At 35.4% G+C, this 26,551-nt stretch overlaps 1 protein-coding gene across 7 annotated transcripts in view; it reads right to left on the bottom strand.

The window, feature by feature from the left end:
* Window positions 1-602: 602 nt before the first annotated feature.
* The window catches only part of LOC136832667 (cell adhesion molecule Dscam2-like), a 787,908-nt gene continuing 761,959 nt past the window's right edge, over window positions 603-26,551 (bottom strand). For 3 of the 7 annotated variants that reach the window (XM_067093965.1, XM_067093962.1, XM_067093963.1), the window contains exons 18-37: window positions 19,822-19,970; window positions 18,008-18,139; window positions 15,789-15,883; window positions 14,711-14,922; window positions 13,714-13,895; window positions 12,907-13,053; window positions 12,256-12,426; window positions 11,672-11,835; window positions 11,111-11,234; window positions 10,824-10,965; window positions 10,226-10,353; window positions 9,856-10,092; window positions 8,710-8,904; window positions 8,181-8,327; window positions 7,835-8,008; window positions 7,047-7,220; window positions 6,253-6,386; window positions 3,809-4,130; window positions 2,974-3,058; window positions 603-1,430 (exon numbers count right to left, since the gene is read on the bottom strand). In XM_067093965.1, the coding sequence (XP_066950066.1) occupies window positions 1,175-1,430; window positions 2,974-3,058; window positions 3,809-4,130; window positions 6,253-6,386; window positions 7,047-7,220; window positions 7,835-8,008; window positions 8,181-8,327; window positions 8,710-8,904; window positions 9,856-10,092; window positions 10,226-10,353; window positions 10,824-10,965; window positions 11,111-11,234; window positions 11,672-11,835; window positions 12,256-12,426; window positions 12,907-13,053; window positions 13,714-13,895; window positions 14,711-14,922; window positions 15,789-15,883; window positions 18,008-18,139; window positions 19,822-19,970 (3,370 nt within the window). In that variant the 3' untranslated portion in view covers window positions 603-1,174. The remainder of the gene's footprint in view (window positions 1,431-2,973; window positions 3,059-3,808; window positions 4,131-6,252; window positions 6,387-7,046; window positions 7,221-7,834; window positions 8,009-8,180; window positions 8,328-8,709; window positions 8,905-9,855; window positions 10,093-10,225; window positions 10,354-10,823; window positions 10,966-11,110; window positions 11,235-11,671; window positions 11,836-12,255; window positions 12,427-12,906; window positions 13,054-13,713; window positions 13,896-14,710; window positions 14,923-15,788; window positions 15,884-18,007; window positions 18,140-19,821; window positions 19,971-26,551) is intronic. The other 4 variants (XM_067093969.1, XM_067093968.1, XM_067093966.1 and 1 more) reach the window with 3 other exon arrangements.

Raw genomic sequence — 26,551 nt, forward strand, 5'->3', positions numbered from 1 at the left:
TTTTGAGCACAGTTTCACCTTCTTGTTTATTAGTGTATTTTTCCTTTTCTCTCGTCAGTTTCATTTAAACACGTTGCAGTTTCGTAAACTTACCGTGGAGATTTTTGGCTAAATGCTCAAGTATCAAGGACGAAAACGAATAACGCTTTAGTCTAATAAATGTACGTACATGTGAACTTAGGAATGATGTTTATTTTCCATAACAATGTGTGGAAAGTAAAAGCTGAATTCTTAGATGGAGGTCATTTCCTCTCGATCTGTTTTGTTTATATATACACAGTTTATTCAGCACTTCTTTCATTCTAAAATGATTAATGACTAGTAATTTTATTCAAGCAGCCACTTTCCTTCTGGACTATCACGTATAATGAAAGAAATTTCAAATACCACCGCCTTGTTGGAGGTGAACAGGACTGCTTTTAAACAGGTTAATTAAAAAACAATACATCTAGGAGGTGAGCCTCCATCCATACTAGCTTCTCAACCCAAAGAATGTACAGCTAGTAGGAACTGGAGCAATATAGAATGTTATTCCAGTAAAGATTGTGAGATAACTCTTAAAATTAACTTCTAGGAGAAGAATGTTGGAAAGGAAAACACAATTCTACAAAAACGTGAATTTCAACATACATGAAAATGTACATAAAACTGGATTAATTTTTTTTTCCAGTCAACATGATAATCACTCTATCTCCAGCCAGCACTATTTACATTTGCAATAACATGAATGTGCACTGGAATGACGTAATAAAAGCTCTCTGATAACATGGAAACATCCTTCCTGAAGACCTTGAAAATTCACAAAAAACGATGAAGAACAGCACTGGAAGAACAACTTTCAAAACATGACAGTCTGCTGTGATGTTTCAGTCTGTAAACTGTGAATGACTGAGTGTTGCTTCACCCCAGTCAAGAAGAGCAGAACAACAATTTTCTTAGGAGTAAATTCATAAAATACGTGAGATATATTACATGAGAAACACGTTGATATGGCATTTAAAACAAATGCACCATTTTTTCTTTGAATGTTGTTGCACGTGAGGTACCAAGAAGTCACTGTAAACTTCAGTATCTTTCACCCGAAATCTCTTGAAACTACCCCCTTTCCCTTACCCCAACCCCCGGCCCCCCAACTTGAAAAACACTGACACTAATGTTTTCAGTAATTTTTTTTTTACACTGCAATAGAAAAACTAGTGTGTTTTCTCCTGCCGCTGCTGCTCCTCCGTCTGCTGTCTCTGTCGCACTCCGTCTCGCTCATTTCTAAGGCATCAAGGCTCTGGGCGGGCGTGGTATGGGCGTGGGAGCGAACCATGCCCATGCCACCGGTCGTCATCACGCCCACTCCTCCCATAGGGACCTTCGCGGAGCTGCTGCTGCTGCCCATTTTGGGCATCCCCACTACTGCGTAGCTGCCACTCCCGCTGGACCTGTCAAAAGGGTATAGAGACTGACCTCAGATATTCACTTATAAGTTGATAATGAACAGACACTTGTGTAAAGTTGATAACGATATGTTGAACAGACACTTGAAATGTGACATGGATATTGAACTCAGATATTCGCTTACAAAGTTGATATGTTGAACAGACACTTTTGTAAAGTTGATAAGGATATGTTGAACAGACACTTTTGTAAAATTCATAATGATAAGATGAACGGACACTTGAAATGTGACATGGATATTGAACTCAGGTATTCACTTATAAAGTTGATAATGTTAAGTAACTGCACTGAGAACCATAAATCATTCATGGTGAGAATGGTTATTTAAGACAATGCCTACGATTAAACAGACACATGAAATGTTCACTGGTAAGTGATTGCACTGAGAACTGAAAATTCATGGCAAAAATGGGTATTTAATTCTAACTATGATAATTAAATATGCTAACGCCTATATACCAAATAAGGGTTTCATACTCATCGCGTTTAATGTATAAATATACTCAGCGTACTAAATGTATTAGAAAAATTAGTTATATTTCCTCAATCACTGAATGCAGTAGGTGCTATAACTATAAATTCAATCACTCAATTATTTTTGAAATTGGGTTTTTATATGAGAAAGCGAACTGGAACAGACAACTGGGTGCCCTCTTGAAGCCTAGACCTGAAAGAAATGTGGGTACAATAGTGTACTGGAATTGAAAAAAGAAAAGAGTTGGCTTAGATCCAAAGGGGAGAAAGGAGGTAGGTAAGTTTAGTTTAAGACTTGAGGAAGACAGATGCAGAGAGTTACCAGTAACTCTTTTCCAAGGTCAAAGGCTTATAGTACTGTATACTATAAAAGGAGAGATAACTGATGAACAATAAATTATTTTTCTGTAATATAAAATGTATCTGATAATTTCACCAAGTACATTCAATATAATTTCACAAAACAGTTGGTGCCTTCAGTTACACACTAGGTTTGAAAGCACGTTATTTATTTTTTACCTAAGAACTGTATAAGAATGCATGAAGATGATTGAAGAATCATGGGTTTGCAGCTTCACTGAATATTACTCTTGATATAAAGTCTACCCCAGAAAAAGACTGGCTTGAGAGAGAGAGAGAGAGAGAGAGAGAGAGAGAGAGAGAGAGAGAGAATATTAATAAGATTCTCACACGAAAACTGTAGGCTCAGAGGGTGAACAATTGTGATGAATTTGCTGGCCAGCCTGAAACAACTTGCAATTCAAATGCAGCGAGTGATTTAACTCAGTCTTGCACACCGACTGTAAAATATACTAATAACTGGACTTAAATATAAAGAAAAATATTCACTAATTTCTTTAAAGAAATGCTATTTCGAGCAAAGGACCGCTCTAGCATAAGGCAACAGTTAACGTCAGCAACTATGCAAGTGCACAAGACAAACTGAATTACTGACTTCTAATTATCATTGGATTACTGACCTCTAATTATCATACCTTAATCATTAACTGCTAACGATCACACCTGAATTATACTGACTGATAATTAGCCTACCTGGAGCGGGATCTGCTCGGGAGGGACTTGCGCTCTGAGAGTGGGGAGGCAACTGTGCTGGCGTCTGAAGCCACATACAGCAGGTCTGCCGGCAGGTGTGACAAAAATGAAAATTATTATACTCTCACACCTATGTCAATTCAGTTTCAGTCTTACATTAAGGTCAAGGTGGTCAAATTCGTGTTTTTACAGTATTCCAAAGTCATAATGCTGCTTTACTTGAATAAATTCTGAGTCTGATACTTTAAAAATTTTTTATTCTGTTTTGACCTTAGTGTACCCAACCTCTGTGAGTAAGGAGTAAATGATAAGTAATTCTGGACACAAGAAAAAAAGGAATAATCAACTAAAACTATGGACGGTTGGTACACACATGAGAAATTATATTTCCTCATGGCAATGCACCAGAGTTAAAAAATCTACTGTAGAATATCCAAAACATACATGGCTATCTCACATACAGAAATTACCGTACATATAAAAAGGGTCAAGCTCAAATGTAACATAAAACAAATAATATATTTCTTTTTTCAGAATGAACTACAGTAAATCTCTGAGAAGTATTGCAAGGAGTAGAGTAATAATAATCAAAATATTATATTAATTACATCAGTGGAACATAAATGCAAGTCATAGTAGAGACTACGCCATGCACAACAGTTGGATTTGCATGCAGTCTATCTTAACAGCTAAATATGAGGACTCCTTGGCATGAAAGAAAAGCTAACCCTGGCTATATTGGGGAAATCTAACCCTGGCTATAACGGAGGGATATCATCTGGCTATAGACGCCACTTCATAGATACCTCCCGTGCAAGGCAGATAAGAAACTTACTGTGGTGGTGATTTCTAGACGACATGGGTGTGTGGTGGGTGTTGTCGTCCAGGTGGGACGAACTCTCAGTGCGGGAGGAGGCAGCGTGATCTGTGTCTGTGTCACTGTTAAGGCTGTCGTCGTAATCCTCACTATCGCCGCCATACTTGAGACGGCACCTCTTCATCCTTCCGTACTCATCGCTATCTCGGTCTATGTTCCTGCCTCCACCGCCAACACCTCCTCCTCCTCCTCCTCCTCCTCCACCTCCTCCTCCTCCTCCTCCTCCCCCTCCTCCTCCTCCCCTGCCCTCTCTACCATCACCACCATTGCCGCTACCACTCTACCAAATAACATAACACCAGAGTTATTAAACTATTGGGGGAAATTGTCATCTAAGCCTAAGATTGGTGTAAGGTAAGGTAGAAGGAAGTTTAAGAAGGATTTCCACAATAGTTAATAGCGTATCTTAGTCTACTGAATGAGCCAAGCTTTTAATTGGTTAAGTACTGAAGAAATCTACATTATGAGACTGTCAGGACCTTTGCATATACTGCAACCAAGACCACAATCTTGATACCTTTCCTGATATTAGTCAGTGCACTGTCATGACTTTTATGTAAGTCATATCTTTTAGACATATCTCTAGAGTTGAATGATAAGTGTAAAGTATAGGTTAGATTTAACTAAGAAATATATATTGCAGTGAGATATAAAACTACTTCTTAATATTCAACGCATTGTCTTTGTTACAATCATATTTTGTTCTTATAAAGTCTGATCCCCAAGCACTTCACAAGTTGAAATGATACAGTACTGTGTTTGAAACATTCTGCTAAAATCATTGAGTGAAAACTTGAGGCATTTTCCATACAATAACCTAAGATTATTATAACTGAGGTGGAAACTAATTACGACCAGCACTCCATGAAGACAAATTCTGTCACTGAATTCTAACCTGAATATCTACACTGTCTCTGTTTATAAAATTAACACTTACACATAAAAATGCACATCTTCATCAAAGGTAAACAGATACAGAACCTGGACATAAGGAAATAAATTTGAAATCTAACTGTGCAAAGTTGAAACATTGAAATTATTGCTTATGGCCAACACACTTAAGATTGACAGTGCACACACATCAGCAGTTGGTGAGTTCTGTAGCTTGTGGCAATGGTTTCTTATTGCTTGGTGGCTGCAGCTACATAGTGAATTGTGAATTACAGTACTCATTAAATAAAGTATGGACGAAAACGCAGAAATTCTAACTGGGCTTATCCTTCTCACATGGATTCTACTCACTTTTTTTTCCACACATCAGAGAGTAATACAATTGAAATCACATTAGGATTTTTAAAAAAATCAGTTATAAATTACAGCAGTCTACTTTTGAACATATCTGAATTACATTCAACTCTTATTCAAGTTATGATCTTGGATGCTTTATTTGTTTTTAATGTCTCTATGATTAAAACCTATGGAATTCATAGACTCCTTCTGTTAGTTTTACTAACCTGCTACCACAAGGAAGTTGGTGTTATTATTAATACATTACAGAGATGATAACTGAACACCACAAGGATAGCAAATAGCAACAGTGGCCAACAGAAACCAATAAGGTCACTTTCATGAAAGAAGGCATTTGTACAAATAATCAACTGAGTCCCACCAAGAGTTTAGTAGTTCTGAAAGAGATCACTTGACTATCAAAACATAAAATATTATTGTTAGTTACATCATTAGATGTAACATGAAAGGTTGAGGAAACTATTCCGAACAATTTCAAATAACACGAATCATTTTACAATTCTGATCAATATGGAAGTTTTTGTTGACATTTTCCATGCTCTTATTGGTCACTGTAATTTACTGCTTAACTAAACCTTGTTCGAGCCAAGACTTTCTGCAAAGCACTGGAAGAATTTACAGAGAATTCAGAAACTAAGAATATCGAAAGTTACAAAATGAAAACACTTATTGTGGACATATACAGAGCATCTCTTTCTCCCCAACCCACCAGTTCCAAAGGACGTGATATTATTTTATTTTAGTAGCACCTCAACTTAACATAGTTCCCAAAGAAAACTTGTGTGTACTTCACACTCAATTATTATTACTATTGTTCAGTAGATGAAACTTATTCATATGGAACAAGCACAGAGGGGCCACTGACTTGAAACTCAAGCCTCCAAAGAATATGGTGTTCATTGGGAGGAAGTAAGAGGAAGTAAAGGGATACAGAAAGAAGAGATCCACCATATTAAAAAAAAAAAAAAAATTAATTCAGTTTCAGAGAGATCTAAAAATATTTCCCATCTAAAACGGCAGCATAGCAAAAAACAATCATGATAACGAAGCTGATAAGTACAGAAGTCCGCTAAGTTGAGGTGTTATTATTAGTATTTACACTCGGGATGATGAAAGCCCAACATTACACCAGTCAGAAAAACGAGTCTTCTCACCTTTCTATAAGCTAGTGTCTCTACAGTTGCTCTCCTTGGGTCCTGGTACACAAAAGTTTGGAAGTGTGTAGACAATGTGTCCTCCTGCCGCTGGATTTGGAAAGTTGCGTAAGGGTATATGTCCTCTGCATATTCTAAAAGAGAAGGAGGATGCATGAAAAGTCTGAGCAAATCTACGGCTCGACGTCCTTAAGGCCAAACTTGAAGGGTCAAATCGAAAAGTTCCTGTTTATTTATTTATTTATTTTTTTTTTATGAACCGGAACCAAATACACTTAACTTGAGAAGGATGACTGCAGTTTTATGGGTAATTATGAATGCTTATTGGTAACCAGTAATTTTGCGAACACTTATAATGCTACAATTTAATTTAAGATTGATGTTAAGACTTGCAAGACCCCTGCACCTCCTAACATCCAAAATACCTGTCAAATAGTTCCTTACTACTAACCACAGTTAATGAAAACTGAAGGGCTCTGAATGGCTGAGATAAACAGCACTGACAGCTACTGATAATATAATACTTTTTAAATAACTAGGAAAAGTTGCTGATCATACAGTGGATTATAAAGCATATACAAACAGCACATACTGTTTACTTGTGCCTAAATGTCAAAATGTACCATTTAATTCTGAAGTAACAAAATGCCATCAAAATTCTTTTCATATTAATTTAAACAAACTGTGATTGACACCTATCACCTGTGATTGGAGCTACCTTCGAAATGCATCGCACAGAAATACTAAGAAATCCACAACAACCTGGTTATCCAACTCTCGTAAAAGCTACTAACCTGGAATCTGTTCCAACGCGCTGACATCGTGGATAGGAGAAGGCGCGGGCTTCCTCACTGTTGCGTAATACTGCTCGCGTGCTGCAAGATTGCTCTTGTTCTCTGCAACCGAATTTGCAGATGGATCACTCACTCCATCACTGGGAGTGGCGCCGTCTTGGTCGTTCATTGGTCCTAAAGGGGAATTTGGAGAACATATAAATTAACAAAAAGAAAGAAGACACTGATACTTTTGAAGGTAAACCTGGACTGAATTTCTACTATTAGTTTTTAATTTTGTCTGAGTCAAATAATAATCATTGGATACATATGAACACAAGGAAATACAGTGTTGGGTACCTTCCCTCATACAGTGAGAAGAAGATGTTTAAAAAAACTTTTAAGATAACTATTTTAGACGAGATCCCCACGGAAGCAAATTTGAAAAATCCACCAAATTAACCTTAATATCCTGAAGCTCAGCCATCCAAGCACCACTCAGTAATGGTGATGTTGGTTAAGTGGCCTGTCTTTTTCTAAAGAAATAAAATGTGATTTTCTCTCATAGAATGTAAGCTAACTGAACTTTTTTTTTTTTTTTACCTAAATACGATGCATTTGTTAAACCATAGATGATAAGTTCCTTGACAAAGGCAAACTCTTATTTGTCACAACATTTGCTATTCACAATTCGTCAACGTATTCAAAGACCTCATTTTAGACTAAAGTCATAATCATACTTGCAAATCCATTCAGACTAACATTAAAAATTATGACTGATTATTTTTTAAAATATAACTTTCACTTACTTCTCCTAAGGCACAGAGTTATGGCAACTATGATAGATATGAGAGCAATGCAGGATATGACCACGGGCACGATGAAGGCAGGGTCAGTAAACACATCCTCTGGTGAGGGTCCTACTCCAACGGCTGTGCCTATCATACCCCCACCAAGGGATCCTAAGCCTTCTTGTATGTGCTCTGAAAACAGGTGATAAAACACAAAGGGGTCATGTCAGGAAAATTATGAAGAAATCTGGTATCTGGAGCTATACTATGACTCCGATAAACATATTTCAGCAATGAAGTTCACATCTTAAGCTACAGAAAGTGCCAATAAGGGGCACCACTTTTACCAGAAAGTGGCACCTACCCCCAGTGATGCCAAGTGTGTTGAAACTGTAGCTGGCAGTAGTTTCACCAGCTGGATTGTTTGAAGTGACGCTGACTTCGTACGGAGTGGCTGGAACAAGTTCTCCCACTGAATACTCCTTCTGGGTTCCTGGCAGCCGTCCACTCACTGGAAAGATAACAAATGTTATTGAATTGATAGTCCACTAAATTGTGATGAATGTCAAGATCTAACCACAAACTCCTTTCTCAAAAATCGCTACTGGAACTGAATGGAATATAAAATTTAGGCTACGGCAAGCACTGAGACCTATGAGGTTATTCAGCACTGAAAGGGAAACTGGGAATAGAAAAGGTTTTAAAGGTGTAACAGGAGGAAACCTCGCACTTAAGCTATGAAACATTTGTTAGGAGAGAGTGGAAAGTAAGATGGAAGAAACAGTATGAACGGAGATAGGGCGAAAGGAATGAAAGGGGCTGCAGCTAGTGGCTAAAGGGACACCATAAAGAACCTTAAGGCTAAATTCACTACTGTCCTCAGTATTACTCACCTATTTGCCAGTCTCTCTGGCCTGCTGGTTTGATTCTGATGATGAACTGTGAGATTGGACACTGAGGGTCGACCCAGGATGCAAGACGAAAAGCAGCTGCTGTAGTGTTCGCTGTAATCAGGCGGTGCTGGGGCGGGGGAGTTGGGCGCGAACCTTTGGTGCGAACGGTGATGACCTCGCTGGCAGCTCCTGGACCTGAAGAACCCCAAAATAAATGGGATATGATTTTAAATAAATTAAACAGTTTATACCCTTTCCCTACTTCTATTGATGTGGATATGCAACATGTTTATGAAATTATCATCTATACATGTCTTTCCACTTCCTTAATCGGTCAGATGTAAGTTTCCATGAGGCATACTTATCCCTCTAATTTTAAGCCATCACTATCAAAATTAGGGTTACAAAAATTTGCATGATTTTACCAATTTAAAAATACGACTTGACCTGGATTTATCGTTGTTTGGTTTACAGCATTAAATATATCAATTAAAGAGATTTTCTGATAAAATTACTAGCATTTATAGCTATTTGATATAATCTTCAAGACACCTGCACGTAAAAAAAAAGCTACAAATCACTGAAATTCTAGAGCATGTCAAAGCAGTTTTATGAAGCCTGACAAAGGGGACGTTTAAATAAGAGGAATGTAAATTAGGCCACAACAAAGAGAATAAAAGTGATTTTGTTTTATTTTATATTTTCAGCTTCTCTCTTGAGGGAGGGAACTCCCGGTAATATCTTCCTAATAACAAGCAGACAACATACTGAAGATAAGATTACTAGACAAATGGCCTTCGGCTACTGAGGCTAATAAGCTCAAACGTTCAACTTCACTGCTCAAAAGACTAGTGGGACAGTTCAACATAACAGAAGACTTACTGTTTAAGCTCAGGAAATTTAGGAATATGTTTTAAATAGATATGCATTAATGACACTATAGAATAAAACACAATTTCATTTCTATTAATTCCCATTACATCCAACAAAATCAGTGGTCAGAAAGGTATTTAAGTCTAATACATTACCAGAATTTGACAAAATACCAAATACCAAGTTTTAAAAAAAATAATTCATTCCCTTCAACACAAAATCCAAAAATAGCAAATTAAAAGAAAACACAGAAACATTAGCTTACAATCTTACCAATCTTATTATGCAGAGTAAGATACAAGTGATACTCTGTGCCACAGGTCAGGTCAGTGAGAGTATACTGGGTCAAATGACGTGCCAGGGAAATCTCTCTCCATTCTCCTTGGTCAGGTCTCCAGGTGAGAGTCAACTTCCTGACAGGTGCCCCACCGTCATCAACAGGTCGCCAAGATATGGTGACTTCGTTGGGTGTGGCACCCATAGAGTGTAACAACACGGCAGCAGGTGGCACTGTAGAAGGTGAATAGTGAAAGTCAATAGTGTGAATACAAATAACACGACCTCTATGCACAAATATTTGAATATACATACAGGAATCCAAATTCCATTTACAGGCAAAAATATAGTCCAGCAAAGAACTCACCCATGACTACAAGTGTGTACAAGACATGATCTGAGCCATGTTTGTTCGTGACGTGACAGGAATAATTTCCAGAGTCTGCTCTCTGGCACTCTCTTATGAGCAAGCCGCCATCGAGTTGCAACACGTATCTACCAAAGAAAACATGACAGGAGGTTTGGAAGGTAAAAAAAAAAAAGACATAAAATTTTAAAACGTGGAATAATATTTCAATTCAGAGTTCATGGCACTATTATAGTAAACTAAAAAAAAAAAGGTCTGAAATTTCAAAATGTGGAGTAATATTTCAATTCAGAATTCTTGGTATTAGTAAACTTAAAAAAAGACCTGAAACTTTAAAATGTGGAATACTATTATAATTTAGAATTCTTGGTGTTGGTAAACTCAAAAAAGACCTGAAACTTCAAAATGTAGAATACTATCTTAATTCAAAATGCATGGCATTAGTAAACTCAAAAAAGACCTGAAATGTTAAAATGTGGAGTAGTAACATTTTTATTTATAATTCGTAGCATTAGTAAACTGTAAACTAAAAAAAAAGATCTGAAATTTTAAAACGTGGTACAATATTTCAATTAAGAACTTATGGCATCATCCTTACCTGTTCTCAGAGTTAATAGGGGCATTGTCCCTTCGCCAGGTCACAGCAGGCTTAGGTCGACCCACGTGAGGACAGGTCAGCACGACGTCAGTGCCCCGAGCGACGTAGATGTCACCCCCGACACTAAACACTCCAGCACCGACTTCGGAAATGGAAGTAACATAGTCAAAACTACTTCAGTAACTTAATCAGGGATAATGACAGTATATTAATATAAATAAAATACAGTAAGATCTGGTTTCTCGATTTCTTAATTATATAAATGATACCTGTTCAACATGAAATACCTGTGTTTGACGGAGTTGCAGAGACAACAGGCGACGGAGGTCCTTCACCAACACGAGTAGACGCCGTTACCCAGAATTCATATCGATTTTGGGGCATGAGATCTGTCACTTCTAACCATTTTGTCTGGAGTGGACGAAGATAATTCCCTTAATCATACAATACAATAGAACGAGTCTCGTAATGATATTCATTTCAAAATGTAGTTTGATCTGTGAAGTTTAAATCTAAATCTCATCATCCATCAAGGATTTTTTTCCCTCAAAACATTCTCACCATGACGTATGGGATTAACAAGTAATTTGCTGTCCTAGATATAAGTGAAGTATGAGACAGATTAATGACACTAAAAAATATTTGGCAATTCACTGAAATGACGAAAATACAAGAATTTTCTTTAAAAGGCAAACGGTCAACATTTCCCAATGCTACTCTCACAAAATGGAATCTTTATTCAATAACTAATTTTAAATTTTACTAAATCCTCAGCAGATACCTACGTCCACTGAGGATGTGGTTACCTGTAGCTCATAACTAATTCTGTTATATGAGGATATTCATACCTGTGGTGGCAATATTCGCCTGGCAGGGTCTCTGGATGGTGGAGACCTGATGTACAGAATGTACTTAGTCAGAAGCCCATGTAGTCTCTCTGGGGCGTCCCAGGCCACTTTGACACTTTTACTGCTGCTCACTACTGCTTTGATCTTCGACGGTGCTTGCGGTACTGTCAAAATACATACAAATATATGTTCTAAAGTTTCTCTAAGTAATGTATGTTCAACTGTACTCACTGTAAGTAATCTGTTCTCTACTGTAGTCACTGTAAGTAATCTGTTCCACTGTACTCACTAGGAAATAATCTATGTTCCACTGTACTCACTGTAAGTAACCTATGCTCCACTGTACTCACTGCAAGTAATCTATGTTCAACTGTACTCTCTGTGAGTAATCTTCAAAAATAACCCCAGGGTTCAGATATCTGCACAGTACTTCTGACAGTTTGTGCAGGTACAATATCTCTGTAAAGCTACGTGTACTTTAAAATCAAAACGATTAACTTTCATATTCACCCATCCTTCGTAAGGAGATTCATACATAAAAGCTAATAAATAACAGTTGAACATTATATATCATTATATCTTACCATCTTCCTCTGTGGCACAGTTGATTGGCTCAGACGGGACACCTAGGCCAGCTCTTGTGGCTGCAGCCACAGTGATGGAGTAGTTCGTATACCGTTCTAAGTCCCCAATGGTTGCACTCTGGCCGTTGACGATACGAGACTCTCCAGGAGGTAAACCTGACCAAAACATGACTATTATTATTATTATTATTATTATTATTATTATTATTATTATTATTATTATTATTCAGAAGATGAACCCTATTCATATGGAACAAGCCCACCACAGGGGCTACTTGAAAGTCAAGCTTCAAAAGACTATGGTGTATTATTATTATTATTATTATTATTATTATTATTATTATTATTATTATTATCATTAAGAAGATGAACCCTATTCATATGGAACAAGCCCACCACAGGAGCCACAGACTTGAAATTCAAGCTTCCAAACAATATTATGGTGTTTGTTTGACAGAGGTAACAGAAGGTAATGGGAAACACACTAAGAAGAGATCAGTTATGAGAAAAGGAAAAATTAATTATTAAATAAACAAGTAAATAAAACTGATAAAAATGTAAGTAAATTATTAGAACTGTGAAGATAGTTTTAACAGGAGTGTTTAAACACGACCAAGAACTCAAATGAAATACTATAGCTCTGATATTCACCTGTGTGGTCATCCATAGGAGTGTACGAGAGGGTGTACGTAGTAACTACCCCATGCGTCAGGTGGGCAGGAGGGGGCGACCATGAGACCTCGACACGAGTGGAAGTCAGGGCAACACAGGTCACCTCTTCTGGGGGAGCCTCTGGTACTGAGGAAAGTACAACATAAAGTAATATTAGAAGTAAAATATAGAGTAATATCATTAATGGAAACAGAAAACAGAACCGAGACAGGAATAATCTTTCCATGGCATTTAAGACACTGTCTAGTTTGTTCATCATTTGGGGAAGTCAGTTGAAGACAGACAACTCACTCAGTTTTGCATTCCTGCCTTTTGCACGATGCTCACTTGATTTTCCACCTCTTAGGGATGTTAAGAATATATAAATAGGACTACAGTAGTCAGCTAATTGAGGGAAGTAAGAACTATTGGAAAGGCTCAGCCAAATGATAAGTTGCACCCACCAGCCTTTTTATCCAAGAGGGACAAAACAAGAACTCGAGGAGTGTAACTCCCATGAGGCAGGAAAACTCATAATTAATAAGATACAGCAAGTCTTTCAAAAACCATAAATCACTATGTTAGTTAAAAGTATGTCATAGGTATAAGCAGAACCTACTTTCTTTGCAATTTACTTACAGTACCACGATACAGAGAATTATTCCTACCAACACGTAAACTTCAAAAGAAAAAACACTGGCACTTTTATAAGCAAGAAAGGGATTATGCATGACAAAGACTTAAAACAGAACTAAAGAAAAAAGTACCTCCTGACGCGAGAGTTTGTTTTTTCATATCATATCTTACCATCTTCCTGAGTAGAGGCTGATACCTCAGTTGACAGTGGACCGGGTCCATTATTGTTGTAGGCTTGTAAAACGAAGATGTAACGGGTGTATCTTTCTAAATTGCCCACAGTCCAGGTCTCCTCGTTTCCACCCGTCATACCCACTGTATCGAAGCTGAATGAACGCCCACTTCCAAGAGCTCTGGAATAAATATAATTCAAACTTGGAGATCCGGTAAGAAATTACGACTATATATGATAAACGAAGACAAAGCGAACTTTCGTAATTTCCTGACACACTAAAATGATGAGATTCGGGACACGTTTTTCTATCGTTCAAAGGATAATTTACTTACAGAAATCAACATTTTGGTAAAAACACCACAATCGGAACGTTTCAGTCTCTGGCTCCATTCTTAACTCCTATCGTTATCGAAAAATTTGATAAACTTTGCATATTCGTGCACCTATCTGAATGTCGTTTGCTAAAAGAGCAGAAGTGACTGCAATATCTACTCTGTTTCTTAAGGGGTCGCAAATTTAGAATCTAGTTTACAAATATTTCGTAACTCAAGTAGTTTTCAATACAGAATGTACAGTAACCAGGGTAAAGTGGAAATGAAAAATAAAAATGATAAATAAATAATTAAATAATCACGACAAAGGTACCTATCTTCTCTCTGACATAGGAAACTTCTTCATTTGGTGGAAAATTTCAAGCCCCACACAACAAAGTCATTACTTAAGGTTCTTTGCAGCATGCCTTCGACCCCTAGCTGCAACCCCTTTTGTTCCTTTTACTGTACTCCCTTTCATATTCTCTTTCTTCCATCTTACTTTCCACCCTCTCTTAACAATGATTCATAGTGCAACTGCGAGGTTTTCCTCCTGTTACACCTTTTAAACTTTTACTGTCAGTTTCCGTTTCAGCGCTGAATGGCCTCACTGGTCCCCGTGCTTGGTCTTTGGCCTAAATTCTATATTCGGTTCAATTCAATTCACAACAAAGTCGCTTACCCTTCTTTTCTGTGGCCAACGTAATAGCCGAGCAGCTGACCATTCCAAGTGTCAGGATCTGGTGGTGACCACGTCAGCTGGACCTCTTTAGGGCTGATCCCAATGGCCTTGACACTGAGAGGTGGAGCACTTGGGGCTTCTCCTTGAGTCCTCAGAGTCAAGGGCTCCGAGGGGGGTGAGTCTCCCACGCTGTTCACAGCAATGACTCTGACCTGGTGGTGATGGTAAAGGAACCAAAAGATTATTCACTGAGAGAATCCTGATGAATAAGTCCTGAAGATATAATTCTTAGGAGTTTTAAGGTTTGCTTTACCCATAAAATTTCTCAGACTTGTAATAAAAGTATTTTGGACGGCTAGTGGGAATAAAGGAATCATCAAAAGGTTTTGTTCACTGACAGAGTACCAATGAATAAGTCCTGAAAGTATAATTCTTTACACCTTTAAGGTTTGTTCTGCCCATGAAATGATTCAGCCTTGTAATAAATGCATTTAGGCTTTGTACTACAAATGTCACAAAACAGGATAAACGTCAGAGTTGTTTTCCATATAAATTCAAGCAATTAAACAATGAAGCACGAGGCAATGGAACAAAAACTTGTTTAGGTACACGTTTGCAACTGATAACTGCTCTCCCAAGGTGTCAGAAATGTACGAACTCGAATTTACCTGATTTATGCAAAATAATCTACATGATAAACTCTCCTTCTACTAAATACTTCATGGTATACTAGGAGCTGATGAATTCAACAAAACATTATTATTATTATTATTATTATTATTATTATTATTATTATTATTATTATTATCATCTAGAAGATGGACCCTATTCATAAGGAACAAGCCCACCACAGAGGCCACTGACATGATACTCAAGCTTCCAAAGAATATTATGGGTTTCACTTGAAAGAAGTAACAGAAGGTAATAGGAAATTCACCCTAGAAGATTAAAACTCAAGATTTACAAGGGGGGTTAAAGTAATACTGATGTTGAAAGATACCCTTGATAAATAATCTTGAAATATATCTTCTCACATTAAGTTTAAAATCAGCTGGTTCTAATACAAAATGTGACTCACCTGGTAGACCTTGGCTGGCAAGAGGTCCTTGAGAACCATGGAAGTGCTGGTTCCTTCGGCTCGTAACTGCCTGATGCTTACATCTTCCCAAGAGGCTACGAAAGGATAATTACTCATATTTAAATAAATATCACTATAATCAATATAAGGTGAATGACGTCATGTTCCATAGAGTCAATAGCAAAATAAACAACAAATATATCCAGTATATTACTGGAATAAACAAAACATGCACAAGTTCTAGATAGAATCATAGTCAAAATAGGCACGATTTTGATTTGAGCGTTGGAAAACAAATATTGACATTGGTTAACAGTTATGATGTTAACATCCACCTTTGATAATTATGTTAAAATTTTTTTTTCACAAAAAAATAAAAACAGTTTCATCTGAATAAATCAGCAGGTAGCGAACTGCAATAATTATTTCTGCTGAAGAATAAATATCTTTTGTTAAAATCACTTGCAAACATGACGGTAATACACTTCTTTCTTTGTCTACGACGATTAAAAGGTTCTCAGGCGTCACGAAAGCTTGCATTTACTAAGAGTCTTAAATTTATAAAAGTAGGCAAAAGCCTTGTAATTTATAAATATTCAGAAACCTACAGAAAGTTATCTATTTTCCCCAGGACCTAGCAAATATTTTAGCCAGTTTTGCGTAGGAATATACGCTTTGGAAATATACGCTTCTCTTAAAGTAACCTCGTGAACAAGATGTTTCATAAACATCTGGAAGTTAAGTATACCTTAGTTTAACCAGACCACTGAGCTGATTAACAGCTCTCCTAGGGCTGGCCCGAAGTATTAGATTTATTTCACGTGGCTAAGAACCAACTGGTTACCTAGCAACGGAACCTACAGCTTATTGTGGAATCCGAACCACATTATAACGAGAAATGAATTTCTATCACCAGAAATGAATTCCTCTAATTCTTCATCGGCCGGTCGGAGAATCGAACGCGGGACCAGCAGAGCGCTAGCTGAGAACGATACCCACCCATCCATTGAGGAACTATAAACACCTAGAGAGATGAGACTAAAGATTAAATATAACAAAACAGAAATGATGAGGACACAGTATTCAAAAAAGGAATGGAATAACACCAGTTGCATGGTGGAAAAAGGAGTTGTGTCTTTCAAGGACTTAGGACCAATAATAGCCTATACAGTACAGGTTCCGTTGCGCTGGAATTTAGTGAGTGACTAAAAAAGGCATGAGTTTCAGTGACACTCTTGAGTTTATTCTGGAACGGATAATCGTGATGACTTTCTGTTTTTGGAGGGACATTCTTACCTACCATAAAAACTCAAAAAATATCTAGTACTGCAACGAAACTAAAACGCACCCCTACACATATATATACTTAAACATCGATGGTAAGAACGTCACTTATTAATTATAATTTCTCTTGAGTGTATGTTATCCCCGAGATATAGTGATCTGGATATTATACAACATTTATAACTTAATATTTGTGAATACACATATATATACTATATATATATATATATATATATATATATATATATATATATATATATATATATATATATATATATATATATATATATATTATACAAATATTAATATATGCAAATATATAAACATCCAGTTAACTCTATCTCGAGGAAAATAAAACATCCAAGTTAAGAATTGTAACAAACACACACACACACACACACACACACACACACACACACATATATATATATATATATATATATATATATATATATATATATATATATATATACATATTAATATATTAGTACTATTGTTTAAATAACATTGTTATTTTACGTACATAAAAGTTTATGACAATAATATTTTCAATAATATTTCAATTTTCCTTGTATAAATAAAATTTTTTTTGTCCAAAAAAGTTGAAGATTTTACCCTCACTTGGCTACAGAAACGAAGGTTAGGGCCCATTCTGCTTTAACGGATCATAGACCTAATGTATACTAGACTAAATACCACTAGACTATGCAATATGCTGTGTATGCAACATAGTTACTTTTTACCTTTGTAAACTCGTGTTGCATAACTTGCATAATTTCTTTACATGTCTCTGGGATTATATGCCCCAAGGAACGACTAGTGGCGTCGAAGCAAAGTGAGGCCAGCAACCTCTCGGGCATTGATATTGGTTGTCTCGTACAGACCTACGCCACCTCTCGTGTTAAAAGCGAATCAACTGTCGAAAGGAATCCTACCTGTCTGGGTCTTCAGCTGAACTGAATAATGGGTGATGGGGGCATTTGGCGACGGAGGTGCTGCCCAGGTCACAGTGGCTGACCTGCTCCCTTCACGGGTCACTCTCAGGTCGCGGGGAGCTTCGGGAGCGTCTGAGGAGAGGTCAAAAGTTGTTGGATTGAGCCAGGTTAAATATTTCATGGATTCTGAGGTCACACGTTAGTTAACTTGAAGGAAAGGTTAAATGTTTCATGAATTCTGTAGTCACACGTTAATTAACTTGAAGGAAAGGTTAAATATTTCATGGATTCTGTAGTCACACGTTAATTAACTTGACGGAAATTCTGATTCTGAGGTCACACGTTAATTAACTTGAAGGAAAGGTCAAATATTTCATGGATTCTGTAGTCACACGCTAATTAACTAGAAGGAAAGGTTAAATATTTCATGGATTCTGAGGTCACACGTTAATTAACTTGAAGGAAAGGTTAAATATTTCATTTATTCTGTAGTCACACGTTAATTAACTTGAAGAAAATGTTAAGCAGTCAACAGAATTTATTCATAATAATTTTTTGGGAATGATAAAAGTTAATTTCACTAACTAAAAAAGATTTATTGGCAGGAATGGGATAAAAATATTACTCGCAGACTAGATAAGTGACTGTTACGAAACGGCGACACAAAATGGCCAATGTATTTATTCATAATTTTCGGGAATGATAAATATTAATTTTACCAATTAAAAAGGATTTAGTCGTCGAAACAAAATATAAATATTACTCACATACTAGATAAGCGACTATTAGGAAAAGCCGACATAAAACAGCAACCTATACGAAAATAAATATACTCATTTTGCTAATCAGCTTTAAAATATTCACCACTCTACAAAATAACAAGTCGTCCCCGCGACGCAACTTCGCCAAATGAAATCAGGATGTTAATGGTCGCAAACTTTCATTTGAATTCCCATGTTTTATGTTATTAGTCATCAAAAAAATGTTGGAATGCTTTTATGTTGCAAGTAATTCCATTAGAGCTGGAACGTGTAAATTCTAGTTTCCAATACTGTGCAGTGATCAAACTTTTTATGATTTTTTTTTTGAAGTGTTTGCAAATAAAAATGCAGTTATAATAACAATCGTTTGTTACAATAATAATATTTTTCGCTTTTACGTGTTATAAATAAAATGCATCGAAGTCAAAATAATAATCTTAGTTATAATAACAATCTTAGTTGTAATTAAAATCGTATTTATAATAACAACAGTAGTTATATAACAATCGTAGTTATAATAACAATGGTAATTATAACTATCATAGTTATAATAACAATGGTAATTATAACAATCATAGTTATAATAATAAACGTAGTTTACCATACCAATCGTAGTTATAATAACAAGAGTAGTAATAATAACAATACATATAGTTAAAACAATCATAGTTAGAATAACAATAGTAGTTATAATAACAATCATAGTTTTAATAACAACGGTAGATATAACAAATGTAGTTATAATTATAACAGTGGTTATAATAACAATAGTAGTTATAATAACAATCGTAGTCATAATAACAATCATAGTTACATAACAACAGTAGTTATAATAACAATCATTGTTATAACAATAGTAGTTATAGTAGCAATCGTAGTTATAATAACAAACTTAGTTATAATAACAATCGCAGTCACAAATAACAACCGTAGTTATAACCACAACAGCAGTTATAACCACACCGGCAGAAGAAACCAAGAACGCACGGAGACACATAAACGCCCACGGACCACCCATGCTATACACGCCCAACCCCGAAGTTCGTCCCTTACCTTGCACTTTCAGCTCCATGTGGTGGGTGTGGCTCCCGTAGGCGTTGGAGGCGGTGCAGGCTATGACGGCTGAGTCCTGGGGGGCCACGTTCGTGATTCTCACTTCGGATCTCACGCCCTCCGAACTCTCCACGACATCCAGGCTGTATCTGTCGAGGTGGTGAGATTTTAGTTACATTATTATTATTATCATTATTATTGAAGGGTCTCGTTTGGAGGTGAGCAAACTGTCCATTGGTTATTATTATTATTATTATTATTATTATTATTATTATTATTATTATTATTATTATTATTATTGAAGGGTCTCGTTAGGAGGTGAGTAAGCTGTCCATTGATTATTATTATTATTATTATTATTATTATATTCAAAAGATGAAACCTGTGCATATGGGGGCCACTGACTTGGAATTCAAGCTTCCCTAAAAGGAAGTGCTGCCTTAAAGCGAATGGATATTATTTTTCAACTTATAAAAAAAGGAATTATTTTTTCAATCTAAAAAAATTTTTTTTACTTATAGAGGCATGATCTTTTTTCACATAAGGAATTACTTTTTCTTACCACAAAAAGGATTTATTTTTTCCACCTTAAAAGAAATATTACATACATTTTTTCACCTAAAAAAGATTTTTTTTTTCACCCAAAAGGAATTATTTTTTCTTTTTCACTCAAAATAGGAATTATTGTTTTTTTTTTTTTACCTTAAAAGAAGGAATGATTTTTCCCACCTTAAATAAAAGGAATGACTTTTCCCACCTTAAAGAATCAATGATTTTCCTTTATCTTCATAGAGGAATTATTTTTAAGAAGGATTTGTTTATTCCACCTTAAAAACGGAATTAACTCGAACCAAACCGTAACATTGCCTCCATAATGAAATACTCAAAATTCTAAATGATATTTTTATATCTGCAGAGAGAGAGAGAGAGAGAGAGAGAGAGAGAGAGAGAGAGAGAGAGAGAGAGAGAGAGAGAGAGCTACTGTATCCTCTGCTAATCACGAGTCAAATATTGATGAATAAAAAAGAATAATGAAAAACTATTTATCAAGGCACAAAAAATATTTTTTGAATGTCCTCACTTCATATGAAAAAGAACGAATCAAAACCTAAAATAATAATTAATCATCTTTATATCCTAAAATATTGAGGAACAGTTCAACTTCTCAGCAAAAGTAACAAGAACGAACACGGCGGAGAATTGTGTAAGGAACAAATTTCTCACGACTTTTCGTCACACTGGCGTTCCTCAGGGGTATAGAGCTTAATGAAGGAACAGCCTCATAAATCTAGTTTATAGATCCTCTGTGGAAACTAATACGCTTGCTGTAATTAATTACAGCTGCTTCTAAGATTCTGCTCTTAGCTAAAATGAAATTATAGAGACAGTGAGTGATGTATCTTAGTTAGCGGACGGTGCTCGGAAAATTTTACACAAACTGGTGGAAAGTATTGTGCACGAGTACCTCATATCTTTGTTATTTGCACAATGTCTCCTCGAAGATGCTGTGCAATTGGAACCCCAAAAAATTCAAGCGAAGATGCAATGCATTACTTCCCTAAAACAACTCTCCTTGTATTTTAATAATTTAGTTACATTTTCATTTATATATTTATTAACTTGGTAATTTATCTTTTTTTAATAAGTGATCTCTTCTTCCTGTATGTCCTAATATCTTCTGTTACTTCTTTCAAATGAACATATTCTTCGGAAGCTTGAATTTCAAGTTGATGGGCCCTATGATGGGCTTGTTCCATATGAAAAGAGTTCATTTTCTGAGTAATAATAATAATAATAATAATAATAATAATAATAATAATAATAATAATAATAATAATAATAATAATAATAAGTATTTCAACCTCATTCTTCTCAACTGACACAACAGAATCTAACACATTTCCAAGGTTCACTTCTGAGCGCGTACGAGCATCAACCCGGCAAGGCCGACCGTCTTAATCAACAATTCATCTTGTTTGCAAGATTATAGTTAGGATGTGCAATTGCAACGTTTAAGCCGGGCAGGCAGGCACCTGGCAATGATAAATGAGACGTTGCGAGGGCGACACAGCAGCATTTGGAGGAGAATTGGAGGAGAATTTCACAAAACGATGACGGCACTCGAATGCAGTTATTGTACGACCCCGAAGCAGCTGCCAAGGTATTCGAGAGAGTAAGGTGGATGCATACGAGTCGTTTGCGTGAATCTGATTCAATATTATTGACATAAAAACACAATTGGTGTCTCTAAAAGATGTCTTCAGAATATAAAAACAAAAGCACTTTGGATTTCATGCAATGTTTTAGGTGATTTATCGATATGAAAACACAATTAGTGTCTCTAAAAGATGTCTTCAGAATATAAAAATAAAAGCACTTTGGATTTTATTCAATGTTTTAGGTGATTTATCGATATAAAAACACAATTAGTGTCTCTAAAAGATGTCTTCAGAATATAAAAAAAAAGCACTTTACATTTTATTCAATATTTTAGGTGATTTATTGATATAAAAACACAATTAGTGTCTGTCCAAGCCGTTTTCAGAACATAAACACAAAGTACTTTGAATCTTGTTTAATATTTTTGGTAATTTATTAACAAAGACTGACAAACGAATAAAGTATAAGTAATTAAGATTACTTAGATACAAGTTCAGTGAGGCAAAATTTATACTTGCAAGGTATTTTACCCAAAAATTTATGAATGAGTAATACAGTGTGTACACACACACATATATATATATATATTTATATATTTATAATATATATATATATATATATATATATATATATATATATATATATATATATATAAAAGCATCAATGAAGGGTATATAAAAACAGATATACAAGCATTTCTTTATTCCAACGTTTGTAGATTATCGGATACAAAATTACATATCAAAAATAATTAAAATGGCTCCAAATAAAATTCTTTGTAAAATCATAAAAGCTAGAAATAAAAGTCATCGAGTTACTAAAATTTTTCCCACCGTTTTGTTGAACAAAATTTTAAAAATCATTACATTAAAATGAAGGTAACTTATACAGTAAATTAAAATTGAAAACCATCTGTGAAAGGGGTTCAGAACAAAAAAAAGGGACCTAGAGGAGGAATAAAAAACATAAACATAAATAGAAAGAACACAAATTAAAACAAGAAACGTGTGAGTGTTTAAAAAGGCAAGTTGTTTGATGAAAGTGACCAGGATAAAAGGTCTTGATTGGTGGCAATAAAATGAAGTCTTTATTATCTCTGTCATGGGAAATTAAAAACTGAAACACGTATAAATAGATATATACATTATATATATATATGTATATAGATAGAGATAGAGATAGAGATAGAGATATAGAGATAGATATATATATAGAGAGAGAGACACACATTTGTGTGTGTATATAAAAACAATCTCACATTCCTTAAAGACTTACAAATACAAACACACGACCCTTACAAAATCTTACATATCAAAAAATAATCACCTGATGGCTCCAACTCCACAGAGTGCCAGAGGAGAGAGTCAGAGAGTTACTAATATTTTTGTATGCATTTTGTTGATTTTCTATCCATCTTTCCAAATTTCCGTTGTATCTGCATACAAAAAAATGGGAGAGAAAAAAAGCCAGAAATTAAAAACAAGAAACGAAAAATATATTTACTGAAATTAAAACTTTGATTAAAAGGCACATTCTCTGTCATGGGAAATTAAAAACTGAAACACGTGAAAGGAGAGAGAGAGAGAGAGAGAGAGAGAGAGAGAGAGAAAATTTTTGTATGCATATAGAGGAATTGTACATCTAAAAGTACCCAGCATACAATAAGAGAGAGAGAGAGAGAGAGAGAATTTTTGTATGCATATATATACAAATTATACACCTTGTACAGATTGAGAGAGAGAGAGAGAGAGAGAGAGAGAGAGAGAGAGAGAGAGAGAGAGAGAGAGACTTTTGTATGCAATACATGATGTACAGATTCGATATCTAAATGTATCCTGTATTCATGCAATACATGATATCGATATCTAAATGTATCCTGTATTCACTGAGTTATATTTGTAACACAACAGAATGATATAAAATTGAGTCCCATCGTGGTGATAAAATGTCGATGGATGGGTATTTGAATTTTCTTATCTATCCCAGACCTGTCGTTAAAAAAGAGAGAGAGAGAGAGAGAGAGAGAGAGAGAGAGAGAGAGAAGAGAGAGAGAGATTTGAGTATATTTGGGATATATATATATATATATATATATATATATATATATATATATATATATATATATATATATATATACTATATATATTGAAGACAGCTACTAATGTGCGTTTAGGAAAATTCCACTATCACAAAAGAACTTCGTATTTGTACAAAAAGATATTTCAGGGCTGTCTTCATTAAAATATAAAAACAGTATGGAGATGTAACTAAAATATTTAAAGATAACACACATATTACATATATAATCATATATATATTCATATATGTAAGTAAACTAATGACTATGAAATTCCTACCTACGATATCAATATACTTCCTTAAAACTGTACAACACAATATAACGTCTGTGCTAAATTTTCCAGTTTTTGCTTACATAACAAACAACAAATAAACAAAATAAACTAAAAAAAAAGACAGATCAAATTGAATCTCCGAATGGAATAAAACAATTAAACAATCACCTATCAAAATCTACGTCTTTCTTTGACCTAGAGAAAGTTACCTAAATATATATTGCCTCTGGAGAATTTCATCTTTCCCCTTCGCTTTCTCTCGTTCCTTCCCTCCCCTTCCATTCCCCTTTTCATCCTCTCCTCCATCCTCCTCTATTCCTCTTACGTTTTCTTCTCAGCCCTCCAGATTTCATTCGGTTTTACTTTTGATTCTCTTTCCATAGCTGGAATATAGATCTGAGATCTTCCAAACGATCCTGGCTGGTCTAAGCATAATTTGATAAGTTTTATATCTGTAGCAGAGTATTCTTTGAGGACTTTCGCTGACTCTCTCTCTCTCTCTCTCTCACTTTGAATCTTTTTCTTTACTCTCTGTTTTTGAATCTCTTTCCCTCTCTCTGTCTCTCACTGTTTCTCTTTGAATCTATCGCAACTTGAGTCTCTCTCTCTCTCTCTCTTTTGAACCTCTCTCTCTCTTTGAATTTCTCTCTCCCTCGCTCTTTTTGGACCTCTCTCTCTCTCTCTCTCTCTCTCTTTATTTTTGAATCTCTCCCCTCTCTTTCTTTTTGAATCTCTCTCTCTCTCTCTCTTTGAATCGCGCTCTCTCTCTCTTTGAATCTCTCTTCTCTCTCTCTTTTGAATCTCTCAACTTTTTAATCTCTCTCTCTCTCTCTCTCTCTCTTTGAATCTATCTCCTCTCTCGATTTTTGAATCTCTCTCTCTCTCTCTCTCACCGCATATTTCTGATAGAAAAGTATGGACACTCTCCCTCAATTTCATTTCAGTCAGCTTCCTAGAAGCAATTCTGTTATACCTTCCCTTATCCCCTTTTTCCACAGTTCTGTAATAATTCTCACCCTTTCTCAGTCTCCTCCTCCTCCTCCTCCCCCCTCTCTCTCTTCAGCTTCAACCTGAAATCCTTCCTCCGCACAAAAACGAAATATTGAAACGTGGCGTTTCCTGGATTAAATTCGCACGCAGATTTGAACTTCTGCATATGCTCCTTCTTCTTCTTCTTCTTCTTCTTCTTCTTTAGTTTTTTTTTTTTGCTTTCTGTGAGGGATAAAGTTCCTGGAATGCTCTAGAAAAATTGAAGATATAATAAATGAAATGATTTTATTCATTTACATTTTATTCATTATATATTTATATATATATATATATATATATATATATATATATATATATATATATATATATATATATACGTAGTATATATATATATACATATACATACATATATATACACATACATGTACATACATATACATATCTCGAAATTTGCCAACACCTCTCAAAAGTTATTTTGACACCAAACAAACAGACCAAAAGATAAACATAAAAAAAACAACAAACCAAAGCGCAAACAAATGTAAACACACCTCAGGAAGAGGCTAGGAGTAACGGGACCATTTCTCTTGCATACAAATCCTCCTGAATCTTCCTGAATCTTCCTCAATTTCACACAAGGAAGCAACAACTCGCGATAGATCTCACGAGGAAGTATTAGTTGTGCAAAGTACGCAATAAATACCGGCGTAGAGAGCCCCCAGACTGGAAATACTTTCTCGCTGGAATCCTGGAATCCAGGAATCCATCTTCGTGAATACTGGACTGGGGAGCAATCCGCTTCTCTCTAAGAACGTTTTAAATCTATCCCAACTGACGGATTGACAGATTGACGGATGGAGATAGTCGGTATATGAAAATTGTAATCTTTTAAATATGCTGTGAATTTTATTCACTTTAAAGGAGCGATTTCCAAAAGGTGTTAAGTTTCCTGTTGGCAACATGTATTTTGGCATGGCGCTGCTGGCTCCTTGTTCTGATCTGACACAGGTCAGTCGAGTTGGGGAGAGAATATATATAAATTATATATATATATATATATATATATATATATATATATATATATATATATCACACAACACATACATATATAATAGATAGATATACAATCAGAATTTTCTTTCTTAAACAGACTCGTAAATGCTGAAAGTGATTCATTCAGTAAGCGACTAAAACAAAACAAAATAAAAAAAATCAGTATATTTTAA

This window comes from Macrobrachium rosenbergii, chromosome 50 (assembly GCF_040412425.1).
Source record: "Macrobrachium rosenbergii isolate ZJJX-2024 chromosome 50, ASM4041242v1, whole genome shotgun sequence".
Taxonomy (NCBI): Eukaryota; Metazoa; Arthropoda; class Malacostraca; order Decapoda; family Palaemonidae; genus Macrobrachium; species Macrobrachium rosenbergii.